The sequence below is a fragment of the Jatropha curcas genome, chromosome 10 (genome assembly GCF_041381405.1).
Source record: "Jatropha curcas cultivar XTBG-Jc1 chromosome 10, XTBG_Jcur_1.0, whole genome shotgun sequence".
Classification (NCBI taxonomy): domain Eukaryota; kingdom Viridiplantae; phylum Streptophyta; class Magnoliopsida; order Malpighiales; family Euphorbiaceae; genus Jatropha; species Jatropha curcas.
The window spans coordinates 8786486-8810810 of record NC_143160.1 but is presented as its reverse complement, the minus strand read 5'-3'; the positions used below and the strand labels follow the sequence as shown (position 1 = coordinate 8810810).

The 24325-nt window shown below is 28.7% G+C and overlaps 5 protein-coding genes across 6 annotated transcripts; 3 read left to right on the top strand and 2 right to left on the bottom strand.

Moving 5' to 3' along the window:
* Positions 1–636: 636 nt before the first annotated feature.
* Positions 637–2557, top strand: LOC105642042 (universal stress protein A-like protein). 2 transcript variants are annotated; one of them, XM_020682426.3, is made up of 4 exons: positions 637–964; positions 1459–1553; positions 1638–1756; positions 2254–2557. In XM_020682426.3, exons 1-4 carry the CDS (start codon positions 748–750, stop codon positions 2366–2368), a joined length of 546 nt encoding a protein of 181 aa, XP_020538085.1. In that variant the 5' UTR covers positions 637–747; the 3' UTR covers positions 2369–2557. The 2 variants fall into 2 exon arrangements, with proteins under 2 accessions (XP_020538085.1, XP_012082107.1); XM_012226717.4 differs by having other exon boundaries at positions 639–964; positions 1462–1553; positions 2254–2554.
* Positions 2558–4457: 1900 nt separating this feature from the next.
* On the top strand, positions 4458–5464 carry LOC105642040 (uncharacterized). The gene is made up of 4 exons (XM_012226714.4): positions 4458–4777; positions 4854–4945; positions 5089–5207; positions 5294–5464. The coding sequence occupies exons 1-4, from the start codon at positions 4570–4572 to the stop codon at positions 5367–5369; spliced, it is 495 nt and encodes a 164-aa protein (XP_012082104.1). The 5' UTR covers positions 4458–4569; the 3' UTR covers positions 5370–5464.
* A 72-nt stretch (positions 5465–5536) lies between these two features.
* Positions 5537–7599, bottom strand: ENDO2 (endonuclease 2). The gene is made up of 9 exons (XM_012226716.4): positions 7366–7599; positions 7108–7282; positions 6902–7003; positions 6758–6813; positions 6591–6674; positions 6418–6510; positions 6048–6115; positions 5888–5961; positions 5537–5788 (listed from the first exon to the last, which is right to left on the bottom strand). The coding sequence occupies exons 1-9, from the start codon at positions 7483–7485 to the stop codon at positions 5694–5696; spliced, it is 867 nt and encodes a 288-aa protein (XP_012082106.1). The 5' UTR covers positions 7486–7599; the 3' UTR covers positions 5537–5693.
* Positions 7600–16653: 9054 nt separating this feature from the next.
* LOC105642039 (uncharacterized) lies at positions 16654–17979 on the top strand. Its single transcript, XM_012226713.4, has one exon. It carries the CDS (start codon positions 16796–16798, stop codon positions 17768–17770), a length of 975 nt encoding a protein of 324 aa, XP_012082103.1. The 5' UTR covers positions 16654–16795; the 3' UTR covers positions 17771–17979.
* A 5009-nt stretch (positions 17980–22988) lies between these two features.
* Positions 22989–23953, bottom strand: PDE337 (VQ motif-containing protein). The gene has a single exon (XM_012226769.4). It carries the CDS (start codon positions 23846–23848, stop codon positions 23255–23257), a length of 594 nt encoding a protein of 197 aa, XP_012082159.1. The 5' UTR covers positions 23849–23953; the 3' UTR covers positions 22989–23254.
* Positions 23954–24325: the final 372 nt, after the last annotated feature.

Sequence of the window (24325 nt, the reverse complement as noted above, 5' to 3'; positions counted from 1 at the left end):
ATGCTTTCCTTAATTTTTTTTAAATTACTTCAAAATAATGTATTGACCATTTTTCCTTTAAGTGAAGTCCACAATTAATTTCACAACATTAGTTGAACACATGAGCAAAAGACACTCCACATATCAATTTTTTATAATTGAGATATTTAATTACAAAAATTTTACGTTCATACACCAAACCAAAACAAAAATTTTAAAAGTTTTGGACACCACATTTATAATTAACTTCATAAAAGATTGGGCATGAGCAACAATATTGCTATATTTACATTGGCTTCGTGACTTGAAAGGTTTAGTAGTCCATGGACTATTTTTTTTTTTTTCTTTTTCCTTTTTGGTAGAATAGGGAGGTGTAATCTTTTCGGACCGTAAAGCTTAATTGTGTAAGGTCCTTTTATTTTCCCAATAAATACAGTTCTCGTGTACCGAACTTATTCTCACGTCCACGAAAATTGAGTCATTTATTATCCAAATCAATACCTTTTTAAAATAACTTCCAAATAAGACAAAGAACTAATTGTGGACTATTTCTCGAAAAGATACAAAAGAAGTAGGTGAAGATGCTCTCAATTCAAATAAAGCAGTGTCTCCTATGAAGACTTCTTTTCTAAATTATTAAGTATTATAGATAACATGTCAATTCTCTTAACTAAGTTTTAAAATATTATAGATAAAACGTCAAGTTTCTGCTCAGGTAAAGAATCTATAGTTTGTTTGTGAACTCAGCACTCGCTCCTTTGTGCAAAAATGGAGAAAGAAAAAGGATCTAATAACAAAAAAGTAATGGTGGCCATAGATGAGAGCGAGTCCACTTACTATGCACTCATGTGGGTTCTTGACAATCTCAAAGAATGGGTTACCAATTCGCCTCTTGTGATCTTCTCAGCACAGCCTAGTCCTAAGATTTGGTATGCTTATGCTGGTCTAATTGGCTCCACTTCCATGTACTCTCTTGTCTCACCCAGTTAAGTTTCCTGCTCTTAATTTGTTCTTCCATCTAAGATTATATTAGGCATATAATTTCTAATTAACATGTTATAACCAAACCAAGTTGAGTTGATATGGTGCAAATCACTCAATTTGATTAAAAAACTCCGACTCAAATCTTAATTGAATTTTAATTTTCATGTTGTATCGATTAATATTTTTAATAAATTTATTTATTCATAGTAAATTATAAAGTAGGGACAAAATCAATTATTCCCTCTTTTACGCTCAAAAAATTATGAAATATGTTTTGAATTATATAAAAATAAGTACTTTGATTAGGCAATTTACTATCTGAGTCAATTATTGTGATACTTCAATTTTGTTGAATTCGAGTATCCAATTAATCCTGGCTCAAGACAATTTTAAATCATTTTATGAGTAAAGTCCGAGTAATTTAACTTACTTGCACATTTATTTTTTAGTTTTAGATTACATATTAATCACAAGTGCATATTAATTTTCTAATAGCAGCCATGGAGTTGAGTAGCATTGCTCAAGAACGAAATAAGAAGGTATCATTGGGTCTCTTAGAGAAGGCAAAGAAAATCTGTGCTAGTCGAGGGGTATGGTCAACATACTTATATATATATACTATCTGTGTCAAAATTTTAGTTCAATAAAGAATTGAAGGATTCATGTGTGAGCAGGTAAAAGTGGAGACAATTACAGAAGCTGGAGATCCCAAAGAACTCATATGCAATGTTGTTAAAACTTACAACATTAGTCTACTTGTTTTAGGTTACAATGAAGGTGGAGCTCTTAAAAGGTTAGTTTGATTATGATTTTAATGGGTGTTTCATTAAATAATAAACAGATTTTCCAAAATGGTGTTTGATGAAAAACTATGTACGAAAATGGTACTCAAGTGAAAATATTGACCGATATAGCATTATATTGATTTTTCAAAGGCATTTAACACACACTTTAAAGGTAAGTGTTATGACTATAACAATCTAAAAAGACAAATGTCCACAAATATATTATGTCATTGTACTGTCGGTCTAGATATGCATTTACCATTAAACGATATTTTGATGTGCAAACTCTTGCTAGTATTAAAATTTTTGAATCAATTACTTTTATTCTAGTCACTTTGTAACAATTTATTTATTAGTATAATAAATGTTTTTAAAAAATCAGGATAACACTACATATGCTAATATTCATAGAGAAACATCACTTTCATAAATATTCTTTCTTCAAACACTGTTTTGAGAAAAAAAAAACTAATAAATTTATTTGCGTGTTAATGCGTGAACGCAGGGCCTTTATGGGAAGTCAGAGCAGCTATTGCTTAACAAATGCCAACTGCCCTGTTCTTGTTGTGAAGAAACCACAGAAAAAGGATTCCAAATCAAAATCCTCGCATCCACGTTAGAGGTGTAGCCCTAATTATAGTTGACCGGCAGTTAAGACCTAAAATATCTATCCGCCCTCTGTTTCCCAAACTACCTAATCACAAATCTGTTGCCTCTACACTGGAAATACTGTTGTAAAATATTAATATAATGGCGGAAATATAAACTTTTATTACAAGAAAAAAGTATGCATTCTTCGTTCCTTTTCTTACACAATTTTTGGAATATGTATTTGCTACAGTAACCTACAAGGCTCATAGTTAAGGAGCGACCACAGTTTCCGAAAAACTGGTTTTCGGTTTTAGAACCACTGATTTTGGTTCCGGTTTCAATAAATTTAGAATCGAAATTGAATCAAAAACCGACGTTTCTGATTACGGTTTAGAATCGAACAGTAACGATTCCGATTTCAATTCCTTAATGGTTTCAAAATCGACGGTTTTGGCTGATTCTCCAATGAATTTTTCCGGCAAATTGCATTATTATAAAATCAAAAATTAGGGAACATTTTTTTATTAAAACTTTAAAATTTAAATATTTATGAAATAATTTTTAGAAAAGGGCTTAACTTAATTTATTTGTTTTAAAAAAAGCTTGAATTTATTATTATTTTTTTTTAGAAAAAGGGTTTGAATTTAATTTATTTTTTTAAAAAATGGCTTGAACTTAATTTATTTTTTTAAAATGAAAAGGGGTATTTATAGTAAATTCAAAAAATTAATTTTTCACAAATACCCTTAAAACCAATCATTATATACTTGTTAGGAGGTTAATTGAGAATTTCAGAAAAATATTTAAAAAATAAAAAAATTTTTGAAATCAAGTGAAATCGCCGGTTCAAACTGTCGGAATCTCCAGTTCTAACTGGTTGAAAAAACCGTTGATTTTGACCTTTTTTAAAATCACCGGTTTACAGTTTCTTCAAAGTTAGAACTGGAATCGAACTGTAGACCTCCGATTTTGATTTCAATTCAAACCGATTTCTATTTCAGTCCCACCGGTTATGATTTTAAAAACCGTGAAATCGCTATCCCTACTTTTAGTCAACATAGCCGATTTACATTCAACAAGAAATAAGAAATTGATGTTTTGAATTTTTTTTCAATTGGATTCATTAATATAATAAATTCGCCATAATTCAAACAGATTATTATGTCGTTAACTGTTACTTCCTCCATTCAATTAAATTTGATAGTTTTTTACTTTCCATAAGAATTAAAAAAATAGTTGAAGCCACAATCATGGAAAAGAAAAGGGTAATGGACTAGCTATATTGGTAATGCTTATTTAATTATTAATAATGAAAACATCTAGATAAGGGTAAAATCGAAATAAATTAATTACTCCATCCGTCCCGACATATAAATTGTTTAAGGTTTTAGCACGGAGATTAAAAAATTAATAATTTTCCTTAATTAGTAAATTGTAACAAAATCAAGAATAATTTGAATAAATTAGCTTTTACCTCAAAATAAAATATTAATAAAAAAATGTAAAAATATCTTATATTTTGAAATAAAATAATTACTATAACGAGTTATATTTTGGAACGGATGATACTGTATTGAGTTTCTAAAAGTATCATTCAACTGAAAAAAAAAGTCAAAAACCATCAAATTTAATAGAAACAAGGGATTAACTGTTTTTTTCTTACGTGTTTTCCTCCTTTACTTAATTATATTTATTTGATAAGGGCATAAAGAAAAAATTGAACAAAAATAACAATTCATGATAACTAATAAATCAAAAATTCATAAGGATTTGTAGTTGAAAATTAAAATACATATAAAGTATATTTTTTATGAATTTCAATTCGATTTAATAAGCATTCAATTTTGTAATATATAATTAGAACCAAAAACAATCAACTCAATGGACCTAATTTTTTATTTATAAAATTTATTTATTGGTTTTCCACAAGTTAAATTTCTAAAAATTATTAAGATTATCTCCTTTCGGTTTTTCCTAATCTCACAGCTAGTTGGTTTGGAGATTAGCTCTTTTGGCGATTCAACTCTTAATACTGAATAGTACAAACTATTTAAACAAATCATTGTTGACTAACAGTTATGACCTAAAATATCCATCCGCATTCTGTTTCCCAAACTACTAAATTAGAAAATACTTCTTTAAAATGTAAAAGAAAACCCCTTCCATTCTCTATCTAACAAAATAAAAACCAAACTAAAGCTTCTTCAATCTTTAGGTCCAAACCCTGACAATGGCAAAAGAAGTAGAGAAGAAAGTGATGATAGCCATCGATGAAAGCGAGTACAGTTATTATGCCTTGATGTGGGTTCTTGACAATCTTAAAGAATCTCTCCAAAAAACATCCCTTGTTGTTTTCATGGCCCAGCCTCCACCAAGAAACAGCTACACTTTTGCTGCTGCTCTTGGCTCTGCTCGCTTGTATTCCCCTGTTTTAACTCGTAAGTGTTTCTCTATTGGTTTTCAGCTTTTCTGTTATTCAATTTATTAATCTGTTTTTCTGTTTTTGGTTTACAGCTCCAGATTTTAATAATTCTGTCAAAGAAAATAATAAGAAGCTCGCATTGGCTTTCTTAGAGAAAGCCAAGGAAATTTGTGCTAGTCGAGGGGTATGCTCATATATATATATATATATAACAGTTAGTACTGATTGACAATATTGATTATATAAATTTTGTTTTTCAATGTTGGGTATGGTGAAGGAGACTGTTACTTATGAGATTTGAAATACATTCAACTATTGGTTTTTCAGGTAAGTGCAGAGATAATTACAGAGGAAGGAGATCCTAAATCAGCCATATGCAATGTAGTTCAAAAACTAAATATAAGCATGCTTGTTTTAGGAGAGCGCGGTCTTGGAAAAATCAAAAGGTTTATATGGACTCACCATTCATATTTCTTTATCTTTATTATTGTTATTCATACTATTGGGTACTGATACCGGTAATTTTATACAGGGCTTTACTAGGAAGTGTGAGCAATTACTGTGTTCAGTATGCAAAATGCCCTGTTCTTGTTGTGAAGAAACCGTAGCATGACTACTCTATGTTATGTTTGAACGAGTAATTAGACTAAAATATGTATTAGTATTTGTATTCTTTTATCCTATATTGCATCTAGTTCTAATAGTCCTGCTGGGATAATGGAAATGCGCGTATAAATACATGTTAAATATCAACTAAAAATTTTAGAAGAAAGCATTGCATGAACAAGCAGAATACTTACTGCTATTTTTTCAAGCATTGGTTAATTATTTATATAACATTCATAATTTACTAATAAACAAAGTAAACATGTAGTTTTAGAAAGTTTCTGGTTAACCCCAAACCTTAAACCATAACCCTGAGAAACTGATAATCATTGAAAAATCCGATTGAGAGTTGCTGCCAATCGAACTCCGCCTTGAGCTAGCCGATAAGTAACTATTGGTTTTCGAGATAAGAAATAAACATCTGCAAGCAGATGTGTATTTTAATTATTTCTTATTTATTATTTAACATCTAGACATGAATTAATTATATGTGTTAATCTCATAAGATGTTCTGGCTTACCTTCTAATACATCACCTTCTGATACACCTTTGTAAGCCCAATCACAAGCTGCTTTCACGCTTTCAGATGCATATCTATAAGAAAAGAACCCAATTTTAATTGAGATCAATTGCAAATAGTAAGAGCTCTTTGAAAATAAGATTGTTATTGTCAAACATACATGTCTGGGCAGGTTGTCTTGTTAGCACTGCAGGCTTCCCATCTTGGAACTAGATCTGCCCACTCTTTCTATTTTTAATAATTCCAGAATGCAAGGTATAAGTAAGGGGGAAAATTTGTACTGAATAGAAAATTAAGAAAAAGAACTTTATGGATTAAGTACAATTGTCTATTGAACTTTAGTTAAACATTTTTCAGCATTATTTTTCCAAACAGCAATTCAAATCAAACGATCATACCAAACAAATACACATCAAAGCATTAAGTACATATACAACCTAATAATAGATCTAGCTTCGAATTCTCTCCCTCAACATTCAAAAGAAAAAAGAATACCAAAGGGATCCTAATCCGTACGATGAGTAGAATACCGTTATATTTTGTTGAATTGCATCGATCAAGTTATCTACATTTGCGTAATAGAACCTTTCTTCTGTTGTGTTAATTATATTGGTATCCCAAACCTGTATGCATTGGCAATTTGGCATCAGTACAAGTTCTTAATGTAAAAGGTTCATGAAATTGGATTCGCAATTAAACTTACATGATGGAGTACTTCTTTCCTTGTATACCAATGGACATCAATTGTGTTGCCTCCTCTGTCTGAAGTAAAACCCACATGCAGAGGCTGCAATATGGGATATTAACATTATGTAATTATTGATGAAAAAAAGAAAACGTTAAATAGATAATCAACAAAATATACACTACCTGATGGATGTCTCCTATAAAATGAGAAAGGAAAAGAAGTGCTTCTGTAAGGTTATCTGTTATTCATTCAAATCATTTGTAATTTTAAAAAGGAAATTATGAAAGGAAAATTAAGGATTAAAATAATGGACTTGTTTTAATTACATCCAGAGGAATCACTTCTGTAGGTAAGAAGTTGGGAAGTGTAATTGTTGATCGCCCCAGCAACACACCTATCCTTTATCCCATTTTCATCCTTGCAATCCCCTGAACAAACGAAACAGGAATCCTACTAAAACCTTGTCTGGGCCCATTAATTTGTACTAAGAAACTGTAAATTTGGGTTTTGAAAAGGAGGAGAAGGAACTTACTCTTATACTGGTAATTGCAGAGAGAATCTGGGGTATCAATGTAATGAAGGGCAGATGACCAACGGTAACGAAACTTGACATGGTCAGCCCAAATGCAGACACTGGCCAAGTCATTTTCTGCATACTCAGGCAACAGTTCCTTAATAGCATCTGCTGCTCTTTCGCTTAACCGAGACTGTAACATACAAAATACGTGTATAAAGATTTGCTGAAACTAAGAAGACAAATAAGAAAAGGGAGAGAGGATTAATGATTGACCTGAGCAATTCTGCAAATAATGAAATGGCCGTCAGTTCCCCAGCCGTGAATAACTGGAAATGGAAGTAGTGAAAGTGAGATTATTGTTAGTATTAGTATTTGAACTTTGAAACACTCCATTCTCAGTTTGAAAGAAACAGGTTCAGGCTTGCAATATTAAGGTTTCTGTAGCTATATATAATATGCAGTGAAGGAAGGAAACTGAACTTATGGGATTTTGTGATTCGTGTGAACATGACGTACGAACTATGAACAGCTACTAACTTTTATAGTGTCTGCTTTAAAAGAAATCAATCAATCATATCTGATTAGGGAATGGTTTTAGTGATTTTTCTTTTTTTAGCCTTTTAAAAGATGATATTACAATACAATTTTTATTTTTTTTTATTATTATTATCCGACTAAGATTGATTAAGAAGACTAATGCCCTGGGACCGTCAAGTCCCATGATAGATCTCCCTTCCTCATTTCTATAAACTTATGATTCAGCAGCAGTTACAATAATATCCAATCTCATTAAAAGCGATCCAACCTAATTAACTGCAATTGTAACAATATCAGATCATTAAAGGCAATCCAACCCGGAAAGACAAAAAATAGTATATTACAATTAAATGGTTATAATTGTAGAAATTGAATCTAGAATTTTATGTCGTCCGGGCATGCTCTTGCCATTTGGACTAGGAATCATTTCCATGTGCTTTATGATTTTATGATGTATTTTATTGGGTTTCTGATTTAATTTGTAGTTATTTGAAATTTTATTGGTACAACAGTATAATTAAATGATAGAATTGCATTGGTGTAGATTTGTAATATACCTGATGGCAAAAAAAAAAAAAGAAAAGAAAAGAAATTAAAAGTTGGAGCACCAGTGGATTTGATGTAAATGGTCTATTTTGGTTGTTTTGGCAATCTCTTCTTGCTTTCCATGTCTGTTTAGCTCCGTGCCTGCAAAGCAAAGGAACTTTAATAAGGATAGGAATGAAAGTTGAATTGGAAAGTGCTGACATTATTACTTACTTTTTTTTTTTTTATACCACCTGTAACAAACTGTCTAATCCAACTTGAGCTTAGTCACAGTTACAGTTACGAACATTATTACTTTTTTAATCCTGTATGATGCAGAATCTAATCTACCTATGGAAAAAGAAAAGAATATGAATGTCTAAATATGCAAAGAATAATACTGTAGAATCCCTGAATCCAAAATTTAGCTGGCAATTCCGTTGGTGAAAAAATACCATTCCAAGCCAAAAACTAATTTGGACAATCACAGCCCATTGCAGGGGAACAATGGGCCTGAGACCATTTTCGTAAAATATTAGAGTGATTTTCAACAGATCTCACACATGATAAAATTTAATAATAAATTCTTTAATTTTATAAAAAAAGTGAGGGTATTGAATAAAATTATTTTTTATAAATAAGAGCAAAATATTTAATTTTCTAAAAAATTAAATTTCATAATTAAAAAAATAAACTTATTAGATAAATTATAATCATAAATTTATTAGGAGCATAAATATTAATAAGGAATGATATAATAATTGAAAGAATATAACTATTATAAAGTATTTAAATAAATATTTTTTTTAGCAATTTAATATTAATTTATATGGTTGGTAGTTAAGGTTTTGAAAATATATATTTATTGTAGGGGTCCAACCGTCCAGCTCAACTCCCACAAAAAGCATTTTGAAGAAAATAAAAGAAAAAAGAACGTTTACCGACCAATAAACAAAACATAATTTGAACCACTTGATCGGTCAAACCTATCTAGTTTGCATCATTTTCTAGTGAAAACTAGTTGGTTCACTTGGTCAACTAACGGATTTGACTTTCTCCAAGTTTATGATAAATCCGAACCAGAAACTAGAAACCATGGCTTAATTGATTGAACTAGGCGGTGCTGTCGAGCTATGTTATTTTCTTCGCATTCTTTAAGGATGTAAGAAATAGGATGTAAATACATTTTACCAACTAAGAAATCAAACCCAATTTGAATCTGTTGAGTCGGTCAAATCTATTTGGTTTATTGATTTATAATGGAATCAGACCAACTCACTTGGTCAACTAATTTAGTAATAAACACAAACAGAAAAACAATAGTATTTTAACATTATTTTAGTATGTGATGAATGAGATGTGAACATGGAACTTTTGTTCATATATAATTCTTTATTTGCTAAAATAATTTTAAAAAAAAAATTCGTGATTCATGATTTCATTTTAATAATTAATTCGTGAAAGCTAATTCAAAATAGTTGAGGTGGAAAGAAAAGCACATTTTACATATGATTTTGACAATATTTTTAGTTATTAATTTTTTATTTGACCTAAGAAACTCTTGCTATTCTGTTTTATAAAAAATATTTATATTGGACACTTTGTCATTTAAGACATGGAGGGATGTGCATTTTCTAATATATTTTAGTTTTAGGAGGTGGCAAGAAATTATTTAGGACATGTCCAGAAATCATTTTCGAGGAAATATATGATTTAATTTTAAAATTTTTTAAATCCATTACGAGAGCTAATATTATGAAAAAAAAAAAAAAAAAGATTATGAATAATGCTTTCTTCATGTATCATATTTGTGATGTGCTAAAATTTCAACTTTAAATGTCCGGTAGGTTATTAATGAACGTGAATTGTGTGTGCCTTTAATTTTAACATGTAGTGGGATAATTGAATATGAATTTATAATAATATTTTGGCTTTTACTATAGTATGTATTGATACATAACTCCATTTGAGTGACACATCATTATCTCAATTTTTTATAATATTGGTTACATGTTAAATAGGTCTTTTATTTTCTTACTCTTTCTTTTATATTTTTTAAATAATTTCTTTTTATCTTAAAAGTATACATATAAGTCTAAATTTATTCTTCATTCAAATATATTTATATTCTGTTGCGATTTGTATAAATATTAAAAATTAGATAGTCAAATACCTTAGAATTATATAATCTCCCATGAAAAAATGTAAAATCAATTTCACTTTAAAGATAGATGATTAAAAAAATTACATTTAAATATCATAGAATATTATGGTTTATATATATAAAAAAATTTTAGAATTATGCCATAAATCCAAGGTAAATTTGGCATTATAAAATATAAAAGAAAGAAAAATTAATTGTTGTTAAATTTTAATAAATTTATTTTAAAGTATAAATTAAGAGCTTGAAGTTTGAATTGTTTTTACTATTTAAAATGTTTAAATGAAATTTAGATGTAAAAATTAATATTTAAATAATTTAAATATAATACATGGTAAAAAAAATTGTATATGGGTATTGAAACTTTTAATTTGTTTTTTATAATTTTATTTTTCATATTTTATTAAAAATAATTGATAGAGTAAATATCTTTTTGAATTCAAAAATAATAATAATAAATAAATATAAATTAATTTTTATTTTAAAAAAATGAATACAACCTGTTTTAAAGGTAAAAAATCATTTTAATTTTTTTAAATCTACGCCTTATATTTAATTGTATTGATCTAATGGTGAATAAATACTTCTATATGAATACAAAAAATCTTAATTCTCTATAGAAGTTTCACCCTAATCTTTTATTGGAAATTCATGCGCTGATTTAAATTGCTGAGTTAGAGGCATAGAGCTATTTTTATTGGCTGATGCTAAAACCAGGTTTAATGTTAAGAAAATGATTTTTCCTTATTTAAAAATGATGAGGAAAATATATATTATTTATATTTTGAGTCGAAAAAAGTAAAATATCTCTAGAAACAATGTTCAATGGATTGAGAAAATTATATTTATTTAATGTGAAATAGATTTCATTATTATTTCCTGTAATAGTTTTTTTTTTTTCTTTTCTTTTCCAAACAAATTGTAAGTGTTTAGCTTTCCTCGTTTCTTTTAGCGTTTTCAACATGTTAAGAAGCACAATTTAAATATAATTTTGTCTTGTAATGAACTAGTATGCTGTTACATAATCACAAGATCCTTGATTCTTGGGATTTTATTTTTTTTAAAAGAAAAAACTGAATTCTAGTATCATCATGAATATTGACTAAATTATATATTACAGAGGTCCTATCGACAACAGTTTTTTTTTTTTTTAGCATTAGTATTTGGTGACGTAGCTTTTATACTAGTGTTTAGAGTTTAAGAAGCTGATTATGAAAGTTATTCCCTTTAAAGTTCCGTAAAAAGTAAAAACAGTTGATGGTTACTAAAACATCTAATTTTATATAATATTGTCTAATTTTTATTTTTAACTGTCAAAAGTGATCATGAAAATTAATTAATAGAAACTTAATATTTTCTTAATCAAAGAGTAAACTAAGCCGTTTAAAAAGATAAAATTTCTTTTTCCTATTTAAGAACATAAAATATTTTTCAAGTTGGACAAATATAATATAAATATAAATATACTTTATTAATTACCACTTGTTTATTTTTTTTTTTAGAAATATATTCATTAAGAATAAAATCAGGTGTTACGAATAGTCGATTAGATCATAAACAATATCCTTTAACAAATCAAAAGAATTAACTTTATTCTTTGGAATAATAAAACTAAAAGTAAAAGAAATATTATTGGATTTTTCTGTTTGAAAATGACATTGACCGATATAAATTTCTACAGTAGCGATTAGTCCTTTAATTAATTTGGACGACAAAATAACTTTTTCGGATCTTCTACGCTTGGATTGCATTTCCAAAAACTTGTTGCATATGACGTACACGGATGAGGTCATGCAACTATGCATTAATAGCATTAATGGAGGAACATGTCACACTATGATGCACCATTGATTGAAGACACATATCAATACAAAAAGATTTAAATTCTCTAACCAAGTAAATTCAAATATCATACATTTTAATAACAAACCTTCGCAAAAAAGGAACTAAACTCTCCAGAAAAAGGGAATAAAAAAAAACCACAAATAGGGAGACAAAGCAACAATAAAAAAAACAACGAAAAAATATATTTATTAAAAGAAAAATAGATATGAATTTATTAAAAAAAATAAAAAATTAGGAGCAAAAAAAAAAAAAAAAAAGTAGGGAATACAGCTAATCAACAACGGCAGACCTAAAAAAACACTAAGGTTAGATAAATTAACATTTGTTTATACTTGTGAGAATTGATCATATGAAATACTGAAATTTACACTAATTATTCATAATAAAACATACCACCAGGAAATTAGATGACACTTCAAAATCATGATATTATTGCTTTCACTACAACATTTATTTAGAATGACTGTATACAACTTTCCCACAGCCGAAGTTTTCTCAAATTCAAATTAGCATGGAGAAAGTATGGATAATGGAACCGGTTCATTTGAAAACGATGTATGGACGGCGCGCGTCCACCATTGGATTTATCCAATAATTTTAATCATGCACGTTTTTCGTGCATTGATTTTGTTCTGTTTAAGGGCCTTGATTCAAATTAACTATTTTATCGGTGTTAGTTATTTTAATAATATTTAATTATTTGAATAGTTATTAGTTGTTGATTAGATTTTTATAGAACATTAAAAGTTAAATGTTAGATAAATTAATTTTTTATAAAATATTACTTTAAAAAATAGCGTGTCAAAACGCTAAAAGCTACCTAAAAAGTTATTACAAAACACAATCTAAATGTTTATCTACATAATTTTAAAATCAAATTTCAACTGTCATGAAAATTTAAATTTTTACAATTTAAAATGCTGTATTTTGAAACTTTTATAATTAAAATGTAAATTTTCACTTAAGATTAAATCAAATAATTTTTAATCAAATTATTTGAGTTTCTTTTTTTTATTATTGAAAGGAATAGAAGACGAGTGTTTTGTTCTTGGTAATTCAGAGAATGAGAGGTAGAGGTGAGAGACACGAAGGAGGGTGATTTTGGAGAAAATATTCATTTATTCGTTATGTTATTATTCCATTAGATTATAAAAATCAATTGCTAGTTTTTTTCTTTTTGTATGTCTCAAAATGTTTGCAAGGTTTTTAAATTTGACATGTAACTAATTATTTTTTTCCACAATAACTTTTATAATTATTTATTGAATGAAGGGCTTTTAATGTCTTAATGAGTTATTAAGGATAAAGAAGGATAAAATAAATTTTGTTGACTAAATTCTTAATACACATATTTTGTCAAACTATACAAATAAAATGAGTGTATTTAGCCAAAGTATGGAGACAGAATAATAATTACCTCATTTATTAAAGTAGAGTTGAAAAGTCTCTCTAATTACTCGTTGATTTTTTTAAAACTTTTCTCAACTTTGAATTTTAGTAAATTATTAGAGAAAAACTATTGATTTTCTTAGTTTTTTCGTAAAACTCTAATTGAAACAAGGAAATCAACATAAAGAATTACTCCCTTTGTTTTTAAATACCTATAATATTTGGGTTTCAAGTTTCTTAAAAAAATCGTTCATTTTGTCTAAGTTATAATAAATTATTAAATAAATTAGCTATATTGCCCTTAATTTGTCTAAGTTATAATAAATTATTGAAGAATTAAAGCAATCACTATTGCTCATATACAAAAGAAATAATTAAGTAGGTCAGTAGTAGGTAGACCCTAGTCGTCCCTCTCTCTCTCTCTTTTTTGTATTTTTTTATATTTTATTTTCTAAATCATGGCCGACCATCAGCAATGATTTTTTTTCGTCCTTTTTCATCTCTTTTCTTTATTCTATTTAGTTTTCTTTCTAATAATTTTTAAATTTATAATCGTTTGGAATAAAATTTGGATTTAGTTTCTCAGATCTATAATAATTGATAGATCTTGAGTGTTTTTGATATCCTTTTAGTGAGGTTATTAATTTTTTTTTTCCTTCATAGGGTTATTGCTTGTTATTGAGAAGTTTTTATGTGAATCTTTTATTTCTCTGACAATTCCAAATACAAGATAGATTGTTGGTTATTTGTAGATGAAAACTTCAGATCTTTAAGTTCGAATAAGTTTCTTTTACCAATGGAGCCTGATATTGCATCATGTTTATTCATTAAAGTTTGGTATATTAAACTCTTCTACATATGTCAGTTGTAATTAGTTTCCGGAATAATAATATTCAGGACAATATTATGAAAATTTTCTTTTGTTATTCTATTTGAAAATGAACTAGTTTTTATCCGAAAGATTAACCTCTTCTGACCAAATTAAGAACATCTGCAAACAGAAGATTTCAATTTTTTATATTTGTATTTCTTATTCCGATAAATATTATGATGTGTTCAACTTACATTCATTATTAATGAATTGTTAAGTTTTAAAAAACTATTAATCGTATATAAAAGGTAAAAATGAAAAAAATAATTAATTATTTATGAAATTTATAATTTTCGTATTTTTTTCAAATCTAATAAGTATTTAGGAGCTGAGGAAGCAATTTTTTATGTTGATTTCCTTGTTTTTCATTCAATTACTAGAAATTTCATTATTGATTTTTTTTAACACCCCTAGTTTCATATAGTTGCTTTATTACAATATTGAAGAGCTAAATCTTTATTTTAACGATATAAATGAATTAGAAACATAATCCTATTTTCCTTCATAGCCAATTATAAAATACTAAAATGAAGAATAATTAATTTATCCCACTAACTTAAATTAATGATTAACAACCGCTTGATAATGACATTTGAGCCAAAATAATTAATTAAAGTATGATCATACATTAACAAATGAAAGACAATCAAAGATGAAGAAAATTAATTAATTAAAGTATATGATCATACATTAACAAAGGAAAGACAATCAAAGATGAGAAAAAAAATAATTAATTTGCTACCCATATCCAGCCAAGCCGACAACCACCACCAGTTATTTTCATTAATTTTTTTAATAATTATTTTGCACCGCATAACCTTTTTTTTCCTGCAATTTTCTCATAATTAATATCTATTAAATTAGTCACTAACCGGCCGGATTTGAGGTCAACACTTTATTATATATTGCTCTCAAAAATAACATCGTACTTGAAAATGTGATTAGCAAGCCCAATTATGGATTACTGAAATAATGTCCTTTTCCTACCTTACGTGCTTCAGTATTATAATGAATGGCGATGATTAGACAAAACTTAAGATTCACCCGCTACAGGGTTTATTAGTTATGTTATTTTATGAAAAAAAAAAAAAAAAGAAAGGATGATTTAACCCACCAATGAGCTGGAACTTGTTCAATTCGTTCAAGGTTTGATACGGTGATTAAAAATTTTATTAATTTGATTAAATTATTTTTATCTCATACCATTAATACTAATTTATTTAATGTAAAAATGGGAAAAAAAGTTCGTTAATTATTCATTAATATTTTTAAAATAATTTATACTTATAGATAAAAAAAATTAATCTAAAACGATTTATATTTATAAATAAAGAGAATATATAAATTAAAATTATAAATTCAAAATATTTTGAGAATAAAAATTTTTATTAATTTAATAAGTAAAGGAGAAAATTAATCATTTTATGTAGCTCGTAAGATTCTTTGAATCCGATAGTCCTTCCGACCAATAATAAAAAGAAATTCTAAAAAAAAAGGTTGATATGAATTGCGTGACATTGTTCTTTTCTTTTTCCCGATTTGGACCACAAATGTTTTGTCCAAACTTGTGGAGCAGTAGAATATGATTATCCATGAATAACTTTATGAGTCATAAACTTATAATATTCCTAAAAAATAAAAAAATAAAAAAACAGAAAATATGATTTTGTTGGTGGTGATAGTGGAAAAGTAGTGGGAGTGGGACCACACTGAACATTTAAAGACCCAGAAACAATCATAGAATAGCCAGGGGAGGCGGCATCTTGTCTTACCAACAATGCTAAACAACAAACCAAAACGTGAGCTGTCAACGCACGGCTCCATTTTCGTGGCGCAAGAAACACCAAACTGTCACTGCAAATTAACCACCACAAGTTTATCTTTTCAGGTCTTCGTCTCGGCCCAGTTGGGCCCATTCCTTCTTTCTCTCTCCTTAAATTAGAGGATCAGATCATTTCCCTTCTCTGATCACATGACTCATCAGTGTCCCAATACCACACCCCCCATAATAATAAGCATATACCTTTTCTTACAGAATCAAATATATTATATTCTACATATTACCTTCAGCTGACTCAGCAGTCTCTATCTCCTTTTCCTTCCAAAAAGTTGGCTGCTTTTTCCGACGTGGCTCTAATATCTTCATCGGCAGCCACTTGTCATTTGCCACGTCATTTGTCAGACTCCATCCGTAAATCAACCCGTTTGGGCCTTTAAAAACCCAATCAGCATCCTTCGCAAAACCTCCTGTTTCATTTTACAACCTTTCTTTACAAAAGTCTCTCTGTTCTGTTTTCTTCTGTTCTTCATTTTTTCCCCTTCATTTCTCCAGATTTTAATACTAATCAGTAATCAGTTTCTTGAATATTAGTGAGATGGAGATTCCGGTGATCAATAGAATAGGCAATTTAGAAACCGGCATAGCCTCTCTTCAAAACCCATCATTTCTTTCCCAGATTTTTGCTTCATCTGGGGTCGAAAAAATCCACCAAGCTTACAGTTTTTGGAAATGGGGAGCTTTGATTCTTGCTTTCGTCGCCTCTTTCTCGACCATAATTAACAGAATCAAAATCCTAGTTATTCGAATCCAAAATCACTATTTAATCCCTTCCTCACCTCCGATTAGTACGCAAGAACATTATGACTTCGACAGCGATACCGACACGTCGTGTTCTTCAATGTCGGACGACGAAGAAGAAGAAGAAGACGAGCCTAGTTTATCATCATCGTCTTCTTCGCAGAGCTGGAGGTCCATTGATGAAGATTTTAGAGTCAGAGGCTCCGGTCATCATTTCGATAACCAGTTTCAAAATCGTAGTTTAAGGAGACGTAGAAACAGTAGTCTTGAAGATCTCTTTTCTTCTTGGTCCGAGTTCACAAATGGAAAGAACGTAGTGAAGCTTTGGGATAATTTAGGATTCGGATTAGGGCTTAATCTTGAAAATGAGTCAACAAATTGCGTTTCTGTTTATGATATGCATAAAGAGCAAGACGTGTTTTCCATTTTTGGCGAGAAATGTAAGATTCCGGCTGTTTGTACCTCTTCTTCTTCTCCGGCGGTTATTTTTTCCGGCGAGTCAAACACTTCTGGACATTTATTAAAGTTGTGGGACACTCGTCTCGGGAGTCGGCTACCAGCCATACTAGCGGAGTGGAAGCCGAGGTTGGGAAAATTTGTCGGAGTAAGTGCCGCAGGCAACGAGAAGGTTTATGTCAGGGATGACATCACGGGACGGTTAACGGTGGGTGATATCAGAAAAGTCAGCTCGCCGTTAGCAAATGCGACTGACTCTGACGTGGATACGTGGTGGGATGCTGACGCCGTTATTGTCGAGGAAGATGTGTGGTGACCTGTGACCGTTTCTGTGGACGAGTTGTGCAGTGAGCTGTGACTCGGCATTGCGACACGGTTAGACTGACCATGGGGTGGAAATGGCAAAAGGGTCAATTCAAAGAAAACTCTGTAAATAATTATTTATTTATTAGATAATAATAACAATAATAATAAATTAATAACAAGAGAACAATTAAAATAAAATAATTGCAAATTAATAGTGAATCATTGTTTTTTTAAAGGTTTTTTTTTTTTCTAATCTATCAATGACCAAATTGATAGATGATTTTATAATTCAATAATATTTATAAAATTAAGGACCGACGTTTATTAATATTAAATTAACGAAAATTCAAATGGAATATGTATATCTATGAAAACTAAATATTTAAAATTGAATATATTTATATATGAAAATTAAAAAAACGAATCAAATCTTATTTGATTAACTGTATTTGTTTTGATTGATTTAATTTAGTTGAAGTAACCGAAAATTAACTTCTATGTAATTTCCTTTTATTGACGGTTGAAAAGTGAAAAGAAAAAGGAAACCTAAACACAATTCATAACTCAAAGACAACAGAGTTACAGGATTAATTTTCAAATAAAGAAAACAACTTGAAATAAATAGAAAATAATGCCATTGTTCTTTGAATTTCAAATGTGCCATAAAGAAAATAAAATTGACCAATAAAATAAATTCATTTTGGAGCTGTAGCTGTATTAGAAAATGATAATAGTGTTTACACCGTAATTTTCAACATTTGAATTAAAAAAAAAAAAAATAGGAGGATCTATCTTCCTCAAATTTAAATGTAAAATTCCATCACAAATTCAAAGAATTAAAAATGAGCTAATTTTAATTCAAACAATATTTTGAAGATAATAAAAGTGATTTATGAGATAATAAAATTATTTCAAATTTTAATTAATATATAAAGAGAGAGGATAAGTTTGGAAAGCTTGGACGGAGACTAATTTATCACGTGCGGGAAAACCTACTGGAGGAAATCTAAATTCTCAAGTTTGAATAAAATCATTGTATTGTTAAAACTAAATTGTTTCTGGAGAAGTTGAGAAAATGGATCAATTATTAGTTGTAGTGAAAATGAATGCGTTACGCAAGTGAAATGGTTCTATACGTGTAAGCAATATTGTACTAACGAAGTAACTTCTAGGAAAATCTTGAATCGGTCCATCGTGTTGGGGGTTTTTCCTAAACGGGCATAGAAAACAAAATTGGACTATACACGAAATGAGCAAGGACACAAAAACAGAAACACATCTATATGCAAAATTCGGAAAGATGATTGCATCAAGTTAAGAAATTTGGTGGATCAAATCACTTACTTAATTTGCTCTAGTTTTAGTGCAAAATTCAAAAAGCATTTCTCTTTTATGTTAGGTTTTATTGTTGGGTATTGGATGAAAGAAGATTCGAACTTGAATCAATTGTCAAGACGTACGTACACTTACTACTAAGTTATGTCATGTGTACATTATATTAAGTTATATAACAAATACAAAATTTCATATTATTAATATAGAAAAATAATATTATTAAGTTATGTCAAGACGTACATACACTTACCACTAAGTTATGTCATGTGTGTATCATATTAGTTTTTATAACAAATATAAAATTTCATATTATTAATATGGAAAAATGATATATAAATTGAAACAAAAATTGTAAAAAATTTTAGATATTTTTTCTTTCGTTAAATTTGACACTTTTACTTTTTCTTTTTTTTTTTTTTTTTTTTACTTTTATAATTCTTTTATCAATTAATGTTCTTCAATTGTATCCTTGTTTAAACATTTCAATAAACTGTCCTTCTTAATTATAAAAAATCAATAAAAATAATATAATCTTTCTTGAATAAGCTGATTTAATTATTTCTTAATTATTCTTTAAAATAAAAAATGTAAAATTTAACTAAATGGAAGGAATAATTGAAAACAACCCACTCCAATCTGAGATATGCAATCAATAAATGTATAGTGGTTGACAGGAGTATTTATTCTCATTGGACACAAAATATATGCTCTATTATTATGAACCAAAAACCAAAAAAGAAAAATGTGCTTTTCTGCTCTGCATATCCAATGGGAATAATGTATAGATGCTTCTTCATATTTGCACCAATAGTTCTAAAGCTGCTATCTTATAATTTATATTCTTAAATATTTATTTTTCTTAAAATTGATAATATGAAAAATGTTTTCTTAGGGCAACAAAATTAGTTGTTGTACCTAATGAAGGTGGGACATATGCTTTTTCTTGCTATTACAATTTAATGATCCTTCATCAAATTATTTGATTATAAAATAATTTAAATTTCATTATTGGTCCTTTTACAATTGTATTGTCCCACCTACACTTAAAATTTCTTTTTCCATATCTCAATATGAGGTCCCAGTTGTATACTATCATGTTAGTGGGACAGGATTATTAGGTTTAGGAATAATTATTAATTAATTCCATGAATAATGATTTCCTAAATTATGGAGTTCTAAGTTTAGCTACTTAATTGCATATTTTATAATTAAATTTATTCCATACCATATGAAATTTAATGAGCATATAATTAATTTTATAATTTTTTTTTAGAAAAAAATCTTTTAATGTAGTATAGGATTTTTTTGCTAATATAACATGTTATATTATAATTTTATAGTGTATTTATATTTCTGGTGAGTTTTATTTTCTATTTTATATCGAATAATAAATCTTATAATATATTACTTATTAAATAATAATACATTACACTTACTTTTTTTTATTGAATAAGTTAATGGCAATAATTACAACCAATTAAATTAAAGATTTATTAAAAATAATAATTAAACACTTTATATATATATATATATATATATATATATATATATATATATATATATCAATCATATTTAATATGCACCTTATATAGTATAATATAACCAATTAAAAGTTAACTTAATTTTATTTTAATAAAATTAACAATCTATAAAAAAATATTATATTCTTATCATATTAATATATACTTTATTTAGTATCCATTAAATATGTGTATATTACCGTAATATACACATATTACCATATAATATATATATATATATATATATATATATATATATATATATATATATATATATATATATATATATATATATATATATATATATCTATTACCATAATTTGTATATATTACCATTACAATACTATCTAATATGCATATGTTATATTAACATATATTATATATATATTACGTATTTAATATGTATATTATATATCTCATTTAATATTATATTATATGATTTCGATTTCGAACCACGGGTTCCAGTTATAAAAAATGTGATATCAAATAGTATTACCATATATAATTTAATTTTTTATTTATCCAATAAAATTTAGATTTAAATATTAGAAAATTGATACGACCAGTTTAAAGTTAATTACCCTTTATTTTTTTTCAAACCATCAAAATAAAATCCTTAACCATATCTGTGCGGTTGTGGGTTTTCTACAAGGACATTTATCCTCTTCTAAATGGGTAGAATTGAAAATATGACGTCCTGCTCAGAGTTGGGCCGGGCCACCAGGTCCAGTCCACTGGCTGATTTATGATTTATCATCATTCAATAGTTTTAGCAAATTTTACCGATCATTAGGTTTAGGCAGGCATGTGTGTCATTCCAAACACCATCCACGACAAGCAGCCAAATAATTTTTTTTTTTTTTTTTTTTTTTTAAAACTCAATCTTATCGAGAGCTTCACCATCAAAATCACGAAGTTCAATTTGGTTCTTAATTTTTTTTTTCAGTTATATCAATCCAATTCAATTATATCTTTGCAATCAAACCGCCGAATGCATAATTTTTCCTTTGAATTTTCTTCAAATTGCCATTTATGCCCCTTAATTTTGCGAAGGGCCGCTTATGACCCTTAACTAGTGTTTTCTGTAACTTTTTTATCCCTGAGCAAATTGAAATTTGTGCATGAATTACACTCGCATTGATCGGTCATAAACAGTTGAAATGTTATCATTTGAGACGCCACGTTGGTTTCCACATGTTCAAAACTAACAGGAAAGAGAAAAACAAAAATATAATTGAAAGATCACAATAACCCAAATGAAAGATCGAATTTGTTTTTTTGAAATTAAAAGAAAGAAAAATCTGTTTAAAAGGGGAAGAAAAAAACATTACCTGCAAAACGAAGAATCTGAAGATGAGAAGAAGCTAGAAAACGGAGCAGTATCATAATTTTTCAAAAGTAACATGATTCATCGTTAATGGAGGCCACAAACAAACTAAAACAGCTGAAATCAAGAAAAACAAGAAGAAACACATGCAAGTATTTTCTCATGCTTTTTGATCTGGTTGGATTGAATCTGACTATTCAAAATTCCATGATACAAATCGCATGCAAAATTAAAGAAGATAACCTGCCCAAAAGATGGAACTTTGATAGAAATTTAAGGTAATTAAGAGAGATTTAAGAGGCAAAAAAAAAGACAAAGAAAGAGAAATTATGGAATTAGAGAGATTTGAAGGAAAGTAAAGGATTTATGAAATTTAAGTTGAAAAGGGAAGGGAATAAACTTAGATTATGGAATCGAGAATCTATGAGATGAGGATTTTGGTTTTGCTCTCTCTTTGCTATCTGTATGTGCCATTTTCGTGTAGAGATGACCAAGTTTTGTGAAGAAGAAAAGGAAGAAGGACGAAGAAGATAGAGAAACGGAAATTAAAAGAACAAGATTTAAGAGAGAGATAAAGAAGTCCAAATATGATGTGGTTTAAGCCACATCAAATAATTATCAGACTATCACATTCTAAGTAGTGTTTGAAGTCATGTTCTGCCTTTCCAGCATGACAAGAGGTAAAAAAACTATAAAAAAAACACTAGTTAAGGAGTACAAATGGTAATCTGAAGAAAATTCAAGAGGAAATTATGCATTTAGCAATCAAATTGGCAAAAAACTTTTATTTTAAAGCCGTTTAAGCTAAAAGTCAATGTGAAATGAATAAAAAATATTGTTTCAATTGAACATTAAATTAAAAAAGTTTACATTTTTAAATAAATCAAATTAACGAGTTATATAAAAAAATAATCTAATATAAAACATCTAATAGAGTTAACATAACACATAATTGATTCACTTTCTTGCACTCTACCTATGGTGTTATATGACCAATATTCAACTTCTTCGTCTTTTATGGACAATAATTATGTTAAAGATTTAACCCTTAAGTACAAATTAATTAATTAATTAATTAAACGTGAGATGAAAACTGATCAATGCGATAACCGAGCATGAGAGATTGAACTTTTCCCTTATTGGATGGTTAAAGAATTAATAAATTAAAATGAACATGCTAGTTCACATTTGATAGTTTCCCATCTCCCTAAATTTCAAAATTAAGAGAGAGAGAGAGAGAGAGAGAAATAAATCCAATTAACTAATTACTAATTAACTTTACTTCTTCTTCTTCTTCATATAGCCATGCATTTCAATATTCAGGTAGCCCTTTGATGAACTCCAAAACAGAAGAAGACATCGGACTCATCATCTTCGGTGACGACATTGCACATACAGGCCTAGGCGATCTCGGGCTAAAGAAATCCACCGCCGTCGGTGTGAATAAAGGAATATCAGCGAAGTTATTATTTTTCGGCGGATTAAGAATCGGCGAAATGTCACCACCGCCACGTTTCTCATCAGTTGAACTAACTGAAGAAGGCTCATTATCTTCATTACCAACACTAACAGGCTTTAAACCCTTTTGTAGATGTCGTCGCTTTTGAATCATCGCAGTTTCATCATTTCCAGAGCTGGAAAGACCCGTAAGTTTTTGAACTAACGCCATGAAATCTCTTGCTTGTGTGTGGATAACTTTAGGTGAATGCGTGTAGATAATGACCGGATTCTTTCGTTGCTGCTTAACTCCATTTCCAACCCCACCATCACCGCCAACTGGAGCTATTACTGATATTGATGAGGACGATGACTGTTTCTGAACCAGATGAGATTCTTTGTTGATCTTCAATGGAGATGGGCGAGTGCCATTAATGTTATGTGGGTTATGAAACCTTGCCGGACTCATTATGTCTCTGCTGGAAGCCAATGAAGAAAATTAAACTAGAAGATATGTATATTAGTTATATAGAGAGAGAAAGCAATTTATACGGATAAGCAAAACAAGAAAGAAGATTCAGTTTTGTAAGTTTGTTGCTAACTTGCTATAGTAATCGGTTATATAAACAAATGAAAGAGATGTGTAAAAAAATATAAAAAAGAAAAATAAATAGAAAGATGTGAAATAATAATTGATAGAATAGCCAGCGATCCTGACCGTTGACAAAAGGAGGAGGAGTTGAAATGTAGCGGTTTCCTTTCGTCTTTCTTTCTTCTTCTATGGCTGAATTTTAGGGTTATTGTGGCTGGCTTTGTCGGCTCGGCTGGCCAGATGGCATTGGGATGAGCCATTCATTGCACCATCTAGCTGACCAAGTTGCCAAAAGGAATTTGACTTTGGGCCTTTCGACTCGGCTCATCCAAAGCCCAGCTGAATCGCTTCAAA

Bases quoted from the DNA above. Each gene is read 5' to 3' on its own strand.
- LOC105642042 (XM_020682426.3), top strand. From the start codon at position 748: ATGGAGAAAGAAAAAGGATCTAATAACAAAAAAGTAATGGTGGCCATA. The intron at 965-1,458 runs GTTAAGTTTCCT...ATTTTCTAATAG, and splicing joins GTACTCTCTTGTCTCACCCA to CAGCCATGGAGTTGAGTAGC. The intron at 1,757-2,253 runs GTTAGTTTGATT...GCGTGAACGCAG, and splicing joins GAAGGTGGAGCTCTTAAAAG to GGCCTTTATGGGAAGTCAGA.
- LOC105642040 (XM_012226714.4), top strand. From the start codon at position 4,570: ATGGCAAAAGAAGTAGAGAAGAAAGTGATGATAGCCATCGATGAAAGC. The intron at 4,946-5,088 runs GTATGCTCATAT...TTGGTTTTTCAG, and splicing joins AAATTTGTGCTAGTCGAGGG to GTAAGTGCAGAGATAATTAC. The intron at 5,208-5,293 runs GTTTATATGGAC...AATTTTATACAG, and splicing joins GGTCTTGGAAAAATCAAAAG to GGCTTTACTAGGAAGTGTGA.
- ENDO2 (XM_012226716.4), bottom strand. From the start codon at position 7,485: ATGGAGTGTTTCAAAGTTCAAATACTAATACTAACAATAATCTCACTT. The intron at 7,283-7,365 runs GTCAATCATTAA...TGTATGTTACAG, and splicing joins TTATTTGCAGAATTGCTCAG to TCTCGGTTAAGCGAAAGAGC. The intron at 7,004-7,107 runs GTAAGTTCCTTC...TCGTTTGTTCAG, and splicing joins CTGCAATTACCAGTATAAGA to GGGATTGCAAGGATGAAAAT.
- LOC105642039 (XM_012226713.4), top strand. From the start codon at position 16,796: ATGGAGATTCCGGTGATCAATAGAATAGGCAATTTAGAAACCGGCATA.
- PDE337 (XM_012226769.4), bottom strand. From the start codon at position 23,848: ATGAGTCCGGCAAGGTTTCATAACCCACATAACATTAATGGCACTCGC.